The sequence below is a fragment of the Phaseolus vulgaris genome, chromosome 11 (genome assembly GCF_051622355.1).
Source record: "Phaseolus vulgaris cultivar YP4 chromosome 11, ASM5162235v1, whole genome shotgun sequence".
Classification (NCBI taxonomy): Eukaryota; Viridiplantae; Streptophyta; class Magnoliopsida; order Fabales; family Fabaceae; genus Phaseolus; species Phaseolus vulgaris.
The window spans coordinates 11,090,983-11,107,962 of record NC_143508.1 but is presented as its reverse complement, the minus strand read 5'-3'; the positions used below and the strand labels follow the sequence as shown (position 1 = coordinate 11,107,962).

Genomic DNA, 16,980 nt, shown 5'->3' with positions numbered 1-16,980 from the left:
CTCCAAAGTGAGCCCAAATTATTTACAACTTGTTTTATTCTTAAGAAGACCAGGAGGAAGAACTTGAGATTGTCTGGTCTTTGTCCATTTCTCCTCTGGTGAGGTTTTCACTTGAATGTTGAGACGACCTTTCATAGTGTACATCCTTGGTCATCTTCTTGTTGTCTTGGTTTGTATCACATGTGTAAGAATAAGTGGTGACATGTGTAGGAATAATTGGTGACCTACTACCAAGTTTCTACACAGTTAAGTAATTTTAAAATTTTAAGCTTTGTGTTGTTCTTGTGTGAGGTGGTGCATGAGGTGATGGAAGAAGACCAAGCTCAGGATAACCACTAGGTCAATGGCAAGGAAGATACAAGAAGACTGAGATTCTGCTCCTGATGACAAAGACACCCTTCTATACATGTTAAAAAATGCCATAACCTAGTGTAGTTTTCTAGAGTAGAATTTATTTTTCTTGCAAAAAGTAGAGTAGGAAAAATAGTTGTAATTTTTTTAATTGTAATTAGGGTTGAATTAGGCACCTAAAAAACAACTTAGATTAAATTAAGGTTTCATTAAGACCCTTAATTTAACCTAGGTCGGTCATTAGACACATGAAGCACACCTAGTCATGTTTTGCCATGTGAATACTCTTTAGGCGTCAATTTTAAACCTATGCCTTTTGAGGTGTGTTTAAAGTGACCTCAATGGAAGACACCAAGGTACAATTATCTAATCCAGTGTTAATTATTCAAAGTAAGGGGTGACCTATGTATGAATAAGTGGTGAACAATTACCAACTTTTTGCACAACAAAGTAATTTTAGAAAGTTTGAGCTTTGTTTTGTTTTTTTGTGGGACAATGTAATGCATGAGATGTGTGTAAAGTCACCCCAGTGGAGGACATGATGGTCAAGTTCTCTAATGCATTGTTAATGTAGTTAGTCACAATCACATTAAGTGGTGACCTGTGTAGGCATAAGTGTTAACCTACTACTAAGTTTTTGTACAGTTAAATAATTTTAGAAATTTTAAACTTTGTTTTGTTCATGGGCAATACATAACATGTGTGTAAAGTTACCTCAGTGGAGGACACGAATGTCAAGTTCCTTAATCTCAATTTCAATGTAGTTAGTCAATATAAGTGATGACCCGTGTAACAATAAATGGTGACTGCTACCATTTTTCTGCACAGTGATGTAATTTTGGATATTTTAAACTTTGTTTTGTTCTTGGGTGGGGTGGTGCATGAGGTGTGTGTAAAGTGACCTTAGTGGAGGACACCAAGATCAAGTTCTCTAATCTCGATGTGAATGTAATTAGTCATAGTAAGTGGAGATCTGTGTAAGAATAAGTGGTGACCTGCTACCAATTTTCTGCACACTGATCAAAATTTTGAAAATCTGAGCTTATTGTTGTTTTTGGGTGGGGTGTTTTATGAAGTGTTTGTAAAGTGACCTCAGTACAAGACACTAAGGTCAAGTTTTTTAATCTTAGTGTCAATGTAGTTAGGGACAGATACACTAAGTGGTGACTTATGTAGGAATAAATGGTGACTAGCTACCAAGTTCCTGCACAGTAAAATAATTTTAGAAATTTTGAGCTTTGTGTTGTTTTTGGTGGGGTGGTGCTTGAGGTGTGTGTAAAATGACCTCAATGGAGGACATCGAGGAAAAGTTCTCTAATCTCAGTATCAATGTAGTTAGTCACAATAAGTGATAACTTGTGTAGGAATAAGTGGTGACTTGCGTAGGAATAAGTGGTAACTTGCTATCAACTTTCTGCACACTAAACAAATTCCCAATATTTTGAGCTTACCATTGTTGTTTGGTGGGGTGGTGTATGAGGTCTGTGTGAAGTGACACCAAGGTGAATTTCTCTAATATCACAGTGGACCAGTCGAACCTGTAGTTGTGTACAATATTTATAATTTATGTTTTAGGTTGGACAATTTTATTAGTGAGTGTCTATGTTATCATTGTTACATTGTTCAAAATGTTTAAATTGATTTCATTTTTCATGTGATAAATAAATTTCACAAGTGATAAACAAACTAAGTTTACATTATTCAGCATCCTTCTTGATCACTATGCAAAAACTTACATCGGGTCACGACATCCTAAACCATTTTTGTGAATCACCAACACATTAACCTCAACTATACTAAAGTCTAATTGGCCAATACTTCAATAAATGAAATCATTCATACTAAAGCTAATCACAATCTATTTAAGCATACAAAAAAACATTTTGAATAAAATAATAACAATACTGTCAAGAAAATCCAATTCAAAAGTATATTTACGATATATATTTATTTTATTCAACAACATATTTGACTACTCTAAATTAAGATTGTAAGAATATAAGATAAATAAATAATACTTACTAAGTTGGAAGAATATTATTGTAATTATCATTAATATTATTAATCTTAACATTATTATTATTATTATTAAAATTAGTATTAATATTAAAATTAAAATTAAAATTATTATTATTATTATTAATATTAGTATAGTTACTGTTATGAATATTATTATTATAGATTTGTCCATATATGACGATTCGTTTTAGAAACTGTTGTTTTTTTTACGAAAAAAATTTCCAAAACCAAAATGTGAAAAGGGAACGAAACCTGCCCATTTGTGCACACACGGTCTTACACATACCTCTCTCATAATCCTTACGTTTTACAGTTACTAGTAACTGCAATCACATTTCATTTCACGTGATACATCTTCATTCTTGAACATTTCTTATTATTATCATTGTCTTTGGCTCGCAAGACACGTGGCATGAGAAATCATTTAGCTAATGAAAAATGATGGTTGAACAACTGGCAATGAAGTTGCCCCACCATACAACCGTATATGAAATTAGGGCATAACAAATTGGGGGATCGTTCCTCTTTCACATTTAACTCTGTTCTTCACTTTCTTCCTCTTTCGTGCTATTCTTTTCTTTCATCTTCATACGTTGCCTTTCTGTCCTCTTTCATTCTTTAGTGGGTGTGCATCCCCTCCCACCTTCTTCTCAAGCTTTCTCCTCCACCTTCTCTTCCACCGTTCGTCACTTTTGCAACTCTTTTCACGGTGGTGGGTTTAGGGATTGGTGACCAAAGGTAATACATTTTGTATTCATTTCTTTATTAAGTGAAACATTCATGTTGTGTGATTTGTGTTGGGTGATCTTTGTTATTTGCCATGTGTTACTTAGTTTGTGTAACTATGTATGCTTTTTTAGTATTTTTTTTTCTCCAAAAAAGACATTTTCTGGTTGGGGTAGGGCATGATGTAGGGACAAAGTGAGGTAAATCAGGTTTTTAGAGGCCAAGAGTGTAGGGCAATGTCAAGGAAGCACAAAATTGACTGAACTTAGAGGGTGACAGTATGTGGTGACCCTAGTAGGAATATGTGGTGACCCACATTAGACTTCATGCAGATACCGAGTGAAACTTTTTTTGGAAATCTGAAGTGAGTGTTCGTGTTGGTTGGGATGAGCATGATGTGGGGAGAAAATGATTTAAATTAGGATTTTAGAGGCCATGAGTTTAAGGCATTGTCAAGTAAGCACAAAATTCACTCAACTTAGAGAGTGACAGTATGTGGTGACCCTAGTACAAATATGTGATGACCCACATTACACTTCTTGCACAGACCCATAAAACTTTTTCTGAAAATGTGAAGTGAGTGTTTGTGTTGGTTGGGTGGGCATGAGATGGGGAGAAAGTAGTTTGAATTAGGTCTTTAGAGGCCGTGAGTGTAGAGCAATATCAAGTGAGTACAAAAATTCACTGAACTTAGAGAGTGACAGTATGTGGTGACCCTAGTACGAATATGTGGTGACCCTAGTACGAATATGTGGTGACCCACATTACACTTCCTGCACAAACCGGGTGAAACTTTTTTCTGGAAATGTCAAGTGAGTGTTCGTGTTGGTTATGGAGGGCATGAGGTGGGGAGAAAGTGGGTTAAATGAGGGCTTTAGAGACCATGATAGTATGCCAGTGTGAACTAACCACAAAATTCACTCAACTTATAGAGGGGCAGTATGTTGTGACCCTAGTAGGAATATGTGGTGACCCACATTACACTTCATGCACAAACCTAGGGAAACTTTTTCTGTAAATGGGAAGTGAGTGTTCGTGTTACTAAAAGTTCTTTTATTGTTAACTAAAAATTGATTTTCATAATTTTTTCAGGATGAACTTCAAGAATTCCGTCAGGAAATGGTTTGCAATTAGGTGCTAGATGCACATAATGCAGAACGAGAAATTGTGATGATAGAATTCAATTTTCGTGGTAGTTCAGAATAATGTTGGTTCAGAGTCTGGTGCATTTGAAGTTTGATGTCGTGCAATTGTCTACTTATTTGTTAGATGTCTTAGAGAATATGAACAATTTGTTACATGTAGTTTGTAATGAAATGTGTATGCATTTGTTGAATGAATTTTTGTAAATGTTGTATAAAGTAAGTATTAAAAGACCTAGTAAGGGTCCCAAGAGCATTAAAAATGTAGAAGTATAATTCCTTACATAGAGTTGCATCGATTTGAACAATGTTTCAATTTTTTAATGCCATAAATGAACACCAATATTGTTGTAGCATAACATATAGCAGAGGTTTTAATTACACTTAATTTTACTTTCCATGATTTTTTATTATCATGACATGGTTTTCCATAAATGGTTTTATTGATATTGAACTCAAAGGGTCCATTAACAGGTGTCATATACTTTGGAAGATAACTTTTATGGTCGTCCCTGGTGAAAGATGAGTTGGTTCTCAATTCCTTGGACTCAGTGAAAAGAAACTTATAAATATTTACATTTTCCCATTTTGCTGCACTAAAATAAGTGTAAAGTCAAGAATATTAATTTACGGTAGAAAATTTGGTCACTTTTTTACCAACTGTTTGGATAAAAGATATACAACTAGAATCCAAGCGAGGAAGAGAAAAGTTAATGATACTATGCATAAGCAACATTGGATCCAAAAGTTGTACTCAATGTTTCTGAAAAATTCATCACATATACAATTTTGAAATAACAAACAGAACAAAATTTCTGTCAACTGGTAGGGAATAAGTGGTGATCTATGGAGGAAAATGTAGTGACATGTGACAAAGTTTCTGCACATAGAGTACATTTTCTTAATTTGACTTGCAGAGAAAAGTGCATTATCTCGGAAGGGCGGTGCATGAGCATGATGTTAGTGTGAAGTGAGGGAGGAGGGGCCGACCTATATGGATGCAAACAAGTGTAAGCTAAAGTGTACCCCTTCACCACTGGATCATTTTGGCTCAACCCAATATTTTTAGTGCAAGCTAAAGTGCACCCTTTCACTACTAGATCATTTTGGCACAATACAATATTTTTAGTGCAAGCTAAATTGCACCCATTCACCAGAATGTGAAAAGAGGATGTCGAACACGAGACCTTGAAAACAGGATGTCGAAGACGAGACCGTGAAAATAGGATGTCGAAGACGAGATCGTAAAAATAGGATGTCGAAGAGGAGACCGCCACCCAACCACCGTGTAAAGAGATGCACCCATGACGACAACGAACACTAGAAGAGAAAGCTTGCGGAGAATGTGGAAGAGGATGTGGAGGTGGAGGACAAGAACAAAGCAACAGTGAAGAAGAACGTGAAAGAGTATTCAACCCCAACTTGTTAAACCTAAATTCACATTCTAGAACACCCAAATTTTAAATCCTTTCAGATCATTTTTGTGGGCCTTCGATTATTGGCCTCATCAGAAAGGATTAGTCCTTCGACCAATTCAGAACTATATTTGCAGTGTCCAAACCATTCTCCTCTAGAGTGGGTCGGGTCCAAGGGATGCCTGTAGTGTCGGCCTGCGATGGCACTAATGTATTTGTGGCACTTTCAGTTGTGTTTACGAACTTTCAGTACAATGGTAGTAACATAGAGATCCAAGGCATTAGTTGTCAACGTGAGAAATTTAGAGAAGTCTATGTGGTGCCTGAAACTGGCAAATTTCGATTTAAGGGCTATGCTGTATTTGAGACTGCATATTATGATGCCAACACTGCACACTTCATCATTTCTTTGACTGTAACTTTCCAATAATCTTCACAATATTTTAATATCCAATAATAAACTCATGTTCATTAATGGTTGCTTGTTAATGGTGTATCAAAAACAAACCCACAACGCTTAAGAAATCTTACAATCCTTTCTTGTTTAAATTTTTGATTTTAGTATGTAAATAGCATTTAAAACAACTTCAAAATTAAATAATGTAGATAGAAAATTTTCGTGTTTTTATGTCCACTAGTGCTTGGAATTTAATAGAATATAGTTTTTATAATTGTTCTGCATACATAGTTATTATACTATATAGTTTAAAATTTCAAGTTAAATTTAACCCTATCTTCACATCTCTAATTAATCTCTAATTAATTGTAAGAGTTAATAAAATTAGTCTTTATGTGAAAATGTGGTGACTAGAGAGAAATGGTTGGAGTATAATGTAATAAGTAGTACCCATAGATAATTATGATTAACAATAGTTGGAACTAACAATATTGAAGTATAACAACCAATTGTAGCAATAAAAAAGTGACCATAATTATGGTCAAAGCAATGTAGTAATAAGTGGTGGTAATAATAAACCAATGAAAATGACCAAGTAGCTATGAAGATGACCAAGGAAGCAAAAGACAAAGCACATGGCGAGCAGTCATCTCAACAAACAATTCAAGACCTCACCAAGGATCTCATGAACCCGACCAGAGGAGATGGGCATAAATCAGAGCACCAACTGATCTTCCTTTTGGTCTTCTTAAGAGATAGAATATGTTGTAAATAATTTTGGGCTCAATTTAGGGGTCCAAATAGCAAAGATAGGCTAGAATAAGGTGCCTTTAGCATAATAGGGGGTGTAGTTATCATTTTAGCATGTTCCTAGCCCTTTAGGAAGGAGTTTTGACCTAGTTTCTAGAAGGACAAGCCTAGGGTGCGGGTTTGACTTAGTCAAACCCTAAGGCTGCCCCTTTTTTCCCTTTTCCCATCATACCGATTTTTCTTGTTTTCCAAGGCTCTTTTACCTAGAAATAGGAGGTCTACCCATTGTATTTTTCAAGTTGAATTTGAATGAAGTAAAGAAACTATAGACAAATTGTGTGAGCTCCTAGTGAAACTTATGTCCTCCTAGGTTTGAGGTCTTATCTTGAGTGATTTGGGAAGTTCTCAAGTGGCGGCCAACACACTCATCTTGGAGCACATCACCCTCCAAGTGGCGTGACATTTCTCACCCACCACCATAAGTTTTCTCATTCCATTTTCCTTCCAATTCTCCATTCCATTTTGTGTTTTTGTCTCTTTTTTCTCTTATTGTTGTTCTCAGTTTTTGGCTCATTATTATGGTGCATCATTTGGGAGGCATGACCACCATTGATGTTCATCTTGTGCCCATTTCAATTCTGCAATTGCATTTCATCCTCAATATATCTTGTTTTTCATCTTTGCCTCTGTGAAGTGAACCTTCACACTTACTTAACCACTTGGTTAAGTTCGTGTCCAATGGGAATCTGCCTTAGGTCCTCACCATTAATTGCTAAAATCCCAATCTTAAGTAAAAGTGTCACCATAAATGAAAACATCTAAAAATCAATTCACATCATGTGGTATTCAGAGCTTAGGTTTTTCATTTTACCTTATTTAGAGTTGATTGACACTTTACTTTCTTGAATTTTCAATTCCTTGTCTTTACATTAAAACACCTTTAAATTCTTGCCTTTACTTTCAAGCACTTTTAATTTCAGCCATTTACTTTCTTGGTTTTAATTTTCAGCCCTTATTCAATAGCATTATTTTGCTTTTTGAATGTTTCTTTATGTCTTTTATTGTTCTTGCCTCTTTGCCTTGAGTCATATGTTCTTTAGTGTTTCTAGGAGTCCTTATATTTTTTCCTCTACTTGCTTTTAATTGTGAAAGTTTATAAGTAATTAGAAACTTGTTTGAGTAGAAATAGATTTAAGTTCCAAACAAAAGATTTCAAGTGATCAATTATTTTGAATCCTAAACTTTTTGTGAAAATTGGAGTTATATGAAAATATACATGGTCAATATTATGGACATCTCATTCCCATAATCCAAGAACAAGTATAAAAAAAAAAAAAAGAGAAAAGAGAATTTGTGCAAGCTATTTTGTGAACCAATATTTCAAAGAGCAAAATTTTCAAACTTTTGGGTTCATCTTGATTGGCAAATTGATTTCAACCTTGTGGAATTTTTATCATTTTGCTTTGACAAATTTCTAAAGAAAGTTTCATTGTTAAAAGTTAGTAGGTATCTTAGTTCCTAGAATGCACTAATCCTTGTGATGCAAATCTTGATATAGAAGTTATTGATGCTACTATACCTGCAAAATCCACTAAAAACTTGTGCACTACTAATAGATGACTCTAACAGGGTTTTGGAGGTAATACAAGAGGAGGAAGAACATACATTATCCATCTTTCAGGTACACGTTGCAAGTGGAGAAGAAGATGATATTATTCTCCATCCTTGAAGCTTCAAAGAATACAACTTCCACTATTTAAGGTGAAACTCATCACTCATTCCATCATCTCCATTAGCTACACCTTGTATCATAGTTGGAATGTTTGAAAGCATCCTTTACCAACCTCCACAACCTATTGACTTACATTTCATTCCATCTCCCACCCCAACTAGACTGTCTAGCCTTAGACCACCACCCTTAGAAGATCCCCAAATAGCCAACCATATTAGACTAACTATGCTCAATAAACTTCTATCTTCCATCTATGCTCTGCACAGTACCATCACCCATCCATGGAAGCAACTGTACTATTTCACACGCCCTCCAAACTCACCTCAGTTTCATCCATTATTTCAAGGCTTCTTCATCATAACACGTATGCTTCATAGTTTACGAAGGTACTACATGCCTTGGCCAGACCTTTCATCTTTGTGCCATACTATACAAATGCCCTTGACTTGTATTGCAGAGGAGATGGTTGAAGAATTTAGTTGCAGTTCTTCCTTTCCCTCAAGCTTGATGTGGGAGTCTCTCTTTCTCACTCTTTTATTACTTATATTGTCATTTCAGTTCCTTACTCTTAGATGAGGACAATGTGTGATTTACGTGTTGGGGAGGAGAATCGTAGTTTAGGATTTGTTTTTATTTTTGTTTGAGTTTTCTTTCTTATGTTTATGTAAAATAAAATAAATTAGCTTTCTAGGATCCTCTAATGGCTGGCATGTTTCATAATTCTTGCAAATCTTGGTTTCTTGATCTTTGTTGTTTGTTAAAAATTTAAAAATAAGTTGGTTATGAGAAATTTTGGGTTGAATCTTGAGATAGACTTTCCCTAGTGAGTTTTTTAGCCTTGATTGATAGACCATCTAACGAATCATTTGACGATTCCTGTGATAGATCATCTAATGCTCCTTTCAGTGTGTTTCACTGATGTTTCACTAGTGCAGAAAAGGTGAAAAATGGCGATTATTTTTGCATTAACACGACGACTCTTGGACCGATGTGTTTAAGCACGTAGTTTATTCTCTTCAGGCATAGAAGATGACTATTTGACCATCGTGTTAATGACACACATAAACGACGGTTATTACCATAACCGTCGTTTTAGACCCTTCCCTGCACTATCAAGTACAATACATGCAAGAGGTATAAAATGGTGATTATGGTCATAATCGGCATTTTATACCCTCCCTTGGCTCAGCGAAAATGGGGTTCTAAAACAGCGGTTATTATCATAACTGCCATTTTATACCCTCCCCGAGAGGTATAAAACAACGGTTATGGTCATAACCATTGTTTTATACCTCTTGCATGTAGGTTATGGAACACGAGCATCAATTACTCATACTTTTTCCATTGTTACCTTCACCACATCAGGGTAGAGAGGAACATTATGTAAGGTAGTGGCCTTTTGATAGACTTTTCCAATGGCCACCACCTGAGGAAAAATGTCGCCCTCTGTCAGTAACTCACATTGGCTTATCTAGCCAATGGCATCCCCCCTGACGTTGTAGGAGTTGCACAACTCCCCTTTGTGCTCTTGGGAGCGGGACTAACATGCGGCTCAACACAAAGCTATTGTGATAGAAACTCTTGTCACAACAAACGATTTTTCTCCTCAAACTCTAGCTGCACGAGCTCATCTCCTACATTAATTCTTGATGTATCTTAGTCGTCATTTCAGGTTTGGTCTCTGAGGTGTGGGAGGAGGATGAATGTCGTGGTGAAGCTCTGAAATAATGTTTAATTCCAACCCTTTTTCCAGCTGCGCGTACATAACCAGGATGCTTAGGTCATCCAATTGCTTCAACCAGGATATCTTGACAACCTTGAGGTACAAAATTACTTTGGGAGCTTTGCTCAACCAAGGAATCATGCAAGAGACCAAAATCATATAAATTTTTAATATATTTAATGCTTTAAAATAAATGCAAAAGAGGATAAAAATAACTTACAATTTTTTCTGGGACTATTCGTGATTGCTCAGAACTATATGAACCCAACTTTTTAATTAGGGCCATCTTCCATTTATGGTAGCGGGTAGGTGGCGATTGAGGTTCACTGACCCCTGTATCAATCTCAGAAGCAGTCCCCTGTCTCAATTGCTCCTTTTCCATCATCAATGATTGCTCAAGCTTATGATACCCCGAACGAGACATTAGGTGCAGGGTCACATTCTTAAATGCTATATCTTGAGCTTTCTTCTGACGATCCTATCATAAATAAAATAAACAAAGTGAATCAAATAATATTAAGTAATTAATGTTATGATTCATAAATAAAATAGTTAAGTAACTTCACTTACCGACCACTCTTCAGATTCACGGCTTTGAACAAAAGGACGCAATGTCTCCTCATCAATATTGATGTACATTAAAAAATGGTTTTGGCCTTTGTAGCATCCAAAATCATAATTCATCGTCAACTGTGACTTAAACTGACAGAATTTAATGGCGATGGATATAATCTTTGATCTTAGCGGTTCCACATTAGAGATCTCAAAATGTGTATGCAAAATAATATCATGAAATTGAAATTAATCAATTAATATTAAAAAGCAATATATGATAACAATAATAATGTATACATTACCAGGAAATCCTCCCAGAGCATGTTTCGGTCGAAATTTAGACACATGATCCCATGAATTTGTCAATATGGAGAGCCTCTCACAAGCAACCACACCAAGATAGCTAATAAAAGTATCAGCATTGGGACCAGAAGCCACTTCATACGTCAATATTGAGAGGTGCACCAAGTTGGGACCTAGGCGGCCACTCTGATTATTCGTTGCACTCCAGTTAAAGGAAGTTCATGTGCCAGATACGCTAAGATTACACAATAGCGGCACAAGGACACTTCCCAAGGAACCCTAGACAGTGGTAACAGAACAGAGGTAAACCCTAGTTTCAACCTATATAAAGGGTGCTAAGAACCCTGGTAAGGTACGCATCTTTTGATACTAAAGCTATTTGATACACTCGATGTTCTTTGCCCTAATACTGACTTGAGCGTCGGAGTGCAAACGGCCGCAAGGGCGCCCCTTTGTCTTTGCAGGTGAGAAGTTTCTTGACAGAGAAGGTACAATTCTCAGGCAAGGATAAAAGGGCCAGAGCAACCGTTGAAGACGACCAGCGAGGCGAGTCAACCGGACGGAACATTTGACGCCCACCGTGGGGCCCGTTTAAACAAGCTCCCACTCACAATTACGTAAGGAGTCTTAACCAACAAAATGAGGAGTACGAGACGAGTGGCAACTAGATCCGAGGGGAGGGCACCCTCCGAAGGGGATAATGTGACTACGCAGCAGGTCCTGGATACGATGCGCGCTCTCCAAGCAAAGGTAGCGGCTTCCCGAGCGGACAACGCAGAATTACGCAGAGCCAATGAGGAATTACGAAGGGGTTTGCAACATGTAGGGGAGCGTGCGACGAACGAGTGTGCACCACCAGTACCACTTAGAGCACATCTTATGCCATTCTCGCGAGCGATCATGAATGTTGTATTACCAACAACGTCTCTAGATCCGAAAGTCTCCTTCAAAGGGGTAGAAGACCCAGAGGCCCACCTTACAGCATTCCACACCCAGATGATGCTCACCGGGGGATCTGATGTCGTCTACTATAAGATGTTGATGAGCACCCTATCAGGCGCAGTGCTAGAATGGTTCATCAGCCTTCCCGACGGACACATTACTAGTTTTGATCAATTTGCCACATTGTTCAGGGAACAGTACCTTGTCAACAAGGCCCCCACCCGACTCTCCTACGACGTCTTTGATGTCAAGCAGTACCAGGGAGAATCCATGAAAGATTACCTTAACAGATTTGCGATTCAAGTCGTCCGCTTGAAGCTCACTAATGAGGCCATGATAGTTCATGCCTTTGTCAAGGGAATGCTACCTGGGCCCTTCAGCAAGTCACTACTAAGGGTCTACCCGAGGACGTTCACAGAGATTCGACGCTGAGCATTAGCGCACATTGCCGCAGATGACCACCTAAGACAGAAGCAAGGCCTCGTGGCCCCTGTCCGACCATGGGCAACCACCCGACCCCAGCCTATAAGGTTCCACGAAGCAACAACAGAGAAGAAGGGGGTGGAGAAACCCGAGTGGGGCACGCACGAGACGGGATCCTCCCCGAAAGCATAATTTTTGGGTGGAGCTCAAGGAGTTAATCGCCATCCCTAACATAGCGGCAAGATTGAAGGTACCAGCGAAGATTGATAGAAAGATGGGGCCTAACAAGAACGCTTGGTGTGAATTCCATCAAGCGAATGGCCACCATATACAAAACTGTCTGGCCTTGGCACATCAATTAGACGAGTTAGTGAAGAGCGGATTCCTGAAGGATTACTTGCAAGAAGAAACGGACGATCAGACATTGGTGGCGATGGGAGCAGATCAGGGGCACGAGGTACCTATTCATGGAAAGGTAAACACCATTTCAGGAGGTTTCCCAAGAAATGAGTACACCCCCCAGGCAGCAGTAGAGTCACGACAGACAGATTTTGCTCCCGATGTCGACCTCGTTTTTACGCAAGCCGATCTCCAAGATGTCCCGGTGGTAATTTCTCTAATTGCTGCCGGGAGAAGGGTACGCCATGTCCTTGTAGACAAGGAAGTTCGCCCGATGTTATGTTCTTAACAACCTTCAATCGTCTACGGTTATCCATGGACCAGTTAAAACCCTACACCAGACGTTTGTATGGCTTCGCAGGGAACGAGGTAGAAGTCCATGGGTACGTCGAACTAAGTACCACATTCGCAGACAACCTATCTTCGCGCACCATTAATATCAGGTACTTTGTTGTCCATGCGCCCTCGGCTTACAACATACTATTGGAAAGACCAGCTTTAAACAGGCTGGGGCAGTTCCCTCCACAAGACACATGAAAGTGAAATTGCCCTCCCTCGAGGGGACAGTAATCACCATCGCGTCCGATAAAAAAGAAGCTAAAAAGTGTTAAGAAAACAGCTTAAAGATAAAGGGAGGAATATTCTTTGTCACGTCCAGACTGCCAAGGGAAGATGGAGTAACTCGAGAAGAGATTGTTGAAGATGGATGAAGCTCATCTCTACCTTGCCTTAGTGTGTTTGATGTAGTTTTTAGCTAGTTTGCTTTGAAGGTTGCAATGTGTCTTAGATGATCTTGTACTTTAGGTTTGTGAGTATTCAAGGTTGCCTTTTGCTACATGACCCATCCTAGATGCCAAATCAAGGTAGTAAGATCAAGCACATGATGTGGTTAAATGGTTTTGGAAAAGCTTTTTAAAGTTTTCTTAAAAGGTTTGATTCAGTACAAAAATAAATCTGTTTTCATGAGAAACAATAGGTTTATTTTTGCTCTGTTGAAAGGCTTTTCGAAATTCAGTTAGGGCACCAAAGGTAAAGCTCAGTCTGTTATTTCAGTTAGCTGAGCTGGCAGTTTTGTTAACATTTAACCTATTGTTTTTAGAATCAATCTGTTGATTTTAAAACTACTCTGAAACAGTTTTTTGAAAAGTGGTTAGAAATTGTTCTCTATAATATAAAATGACCTTCTCACATAAAGGGATGCTAAACAATCACAGTTTTGACAGAGATAAAACATTTCATGTGTGAAAAAGAGTATTGCAAAGGTTTTGCAAAGGTTTTTCAAAAGAAAAGTACATGTGGGCTTGTTCTTGAAGAACCTTGTGCTGGATGAAGGTATTGGTACTGTCTTGGAGCAAATAGAACAACTGGTTTATGTTCTTGCAACACAGTTTCAGGTGTAATCTTTCCCTTATTCGTTCTTGTAATAGGTATAAGTGTTAGTCACTCTTTGATAGTGTTTCTTGGAGTGCAAGGTGTGCTGAAATAGTGTTTTTCAGCCTTGTTTGTTGAAGTTCTTGAAGAGTTCAAGAACTGCTGTGTATGTTGTAATTGATTGTATTTGTTTTAGTGGATTCCACCTTGGAGTAAGGTGAACTGGACGTAGCTCTTGATGAGTGAACCAGTATAAAAATTCTCTTGTGTTTCTCTTCTCATCCCTGCACTTATTTCTGAGTTTTCACATAATCTGTCAAGAAAGGAATCTGTTCTTTTGAATCTAAATCTGTTAACTCTGGACGTGATTAAATCTGTCATTCTAGCTTGTTAATCAATTTTCTAAACATAAATCAAGCTGCTGTGTGAATCTATGATATGGCTAGAGTGTGAATTGTTTCCTTGACTGATCTGTAACATTTGTCCATTCCTCTAGATGCTTTGTGTTAAGTAAAATTGATTAATCTTGTGATACAATCTGCACCTCTATAAGCTGTAAAAGTTAATCAATTTGTTTCTGCTATTCCTGCTGGTTGATCTAAACCTTGTTGATCAAGTTCTATTTGTGCTAAAGTCATTTGTAAAAACAATCTGTTTCATTTAAAATCAATATGTTCTTTTCACCTCTGTTACACTGTAAATCAGTTTCTTTTGCGAAAATTTGATAAGCTCAAATCACCCATCCCCTCTTGAACTTAGACACTGTTTAACTCTAACAATTGGTATCAAGAGCTAGGGCTTGTAGGTTACTCAAGTGTGTGCAAAAATGTCTGAATTCAAGATGCTTTTTGCTGAAGGATCGTCTATCAACAGACCTTCCATGTTCGGTGGTGTTAACTATGCTTTCTGGAAAATCAGGATGAAGATTTTCATGGAGTCCATTGATATGGGTATTTGGGATGCAGTGGTCAGTGGACCTTTTATACCTATGCAGGTTGTCAAAGAAGAAACAGTAAAGAAGCCTTGGTCTGAATGGAGTGAAAGTGAAAGGAAGAAGGCTCAATATGACTCTCTAGCCAAGAACATCATCACATCTGCACTGAATATGGATGAGTTCTTTAGAGTTTCTCAATGTAACTCAGCTAAGGCGATGTGGGAGGTACTAGAGGTAACCCATGAAGGGACAGATGATGTGAAACGAGCAAGGAAGCATTCACTCATTCAGGAATACGAACTTTTCAGAATGCAATCAGAAGAGAGTATTGCAGATGTGCAGAAACGATTTACACATATTGTAAATCACCTCACTGGCCTTGGTAAAGTCTTTGACAAGGAAGAGCTCAACATAAAGGTGCTTAAATGCCTTGATAGAAGCTGGCTACCTAAGGTAACAGCAATCTCAAAATCCAGAGATTTATCCAAGATGTCCACGGCTGCACTCTTTGGAAAGCTGATGGAGCATGAACTAGAGCTGAAAAGATTGAAAGAACAAGAAACTATGGAGAAGAGAGCCAAGGGAATTGCCTTGAAAACTACCATGGAACATGATACAAGTGAGGAAGAAGAGAATCCTGAACATGATGAGACATTGAGTCTGCTCACCAGAAAATTCAGCAGATTTCTTAGAAAGAAAAACCGTGACAGAACTCAACAAAGAAAGAGGTATTCTAAATCCAATGATTCAAACTCTTCTAATTGCACTTGCTTTGGATGTGGTAAACCAGGTCATATAAATGTTGATTGTCCAAACAATCAAAACAAAGAAAAATCAGCAAGCAAGAAGAGTGAAAGAAGCAAAGGCAAAAGAACGTACATCTCTTGGGAAGAAAATGATGTATCCTCATCTAGTGATTCCTCAACTGAAAGTGAAGAAGCAAATCTATGCTTCATGGTGAATGATGAAGAATCTAACTCTGATTCAGTAAGTGATTTTTCCACTGATTCTGAAAATTATGATCAGCTGTTAATTGATTTTAAGGAAACACATGATGAAGCAAACAGATTAGCTATCATTTGCAACAAATTGAATAGAGTAAATAGGGTACTTGAACCTAAGGTCAAAGCTCTTGAGGAAGAACTGCACAAAGCTAAAACTGAATTGGTTAGCCTTGAATTAACATGTTTGCATGCATCAATAAAAACCTATGATAATTGTAAGAAGCTGGAAAAACATATTGAATATCTGCTAAAAACTCTATCAAATTTCACCAAAGGAAGATAAAATCTTGAAGTTTTATTGGGTTCACAGAATGCTGTGTTTAATAAAAATGGTCTAGGATATAATCCGGGAATGAAAAGCAGTGTGAAAAAGCTGTCCAGTTTTTTTGTTCCTTCCAAAACAAGTTTTTCTTCTTTTAACAGCTTAAATACCATGCATACCACATGTTGCTTTTACTGTATGAAGAATGGACATATATCTAGAACATGTAAAGCTAGAAAGTACCTTGTTCCCAAAGGATTGGCCAAATGGCTTCCTAAGGAAAGGTATTAATCGTGTTGGACCCTAGACTTGAAAGGGGTACCATATGTGTTAAATATGTTTTGTTTTGCAGAGAAACAGCAGGAAAAATCAGTGGTACTTGGGTAGTGGTTGTTCAAAGCACATGACTGGTGATGTTGCTCAATTCACAAGTCTAACACTGAAAGCTGAAGGACATGTCACATGTGGTGATAATAATAGAGGAAAAATTCTTGGAAGAGGAGATGTTGGTACTGCAGAATCAACCACAATT

At 37.6% G+C, this 16,980-nt stretch overlaps 1 protein-coding gene across 1 annotated transcript; it reads left to right on the top strand.

Moving 5' to 3' along the window:
• Positions 1 to 15,074: 15,074 nt before the first annotated feature.
• Positions 15,075 to 16,755, top strand: LOC150023060 (uncharacterized). The gene is made up of 2 exons (XM_090297692.1): positions 15,075 to 15,840; positions 16,670 to 16,755. Exons 1-2 carry the CDS (start codon positions 15,075 to 15,077, stop codon positions 16,753 to 16,755), a joined length of 852 nt encoding a protein of 283 aa, XP_090153818.1.
• Positions 16,756 to 16,980: the final 225 nt, after the last annotated feature.

Excerpts from the sequence above, each read along its gene's own strand:
- LOC150023060 (XM_090297692.1), top strand. The coding sequence starts at position 15,075 with ATGTCTGAATTCAAGATGCTTTTTGCTGAAGGATCGTCTATCAACAGA. Across the intron at positions 15,841-16,669 it reads TGAACATGATGAGACATTGA|AACATGTAAAGCTAGAAAGT; the intron begins GTCTGCTCACCA and ends ACATATATCTAG.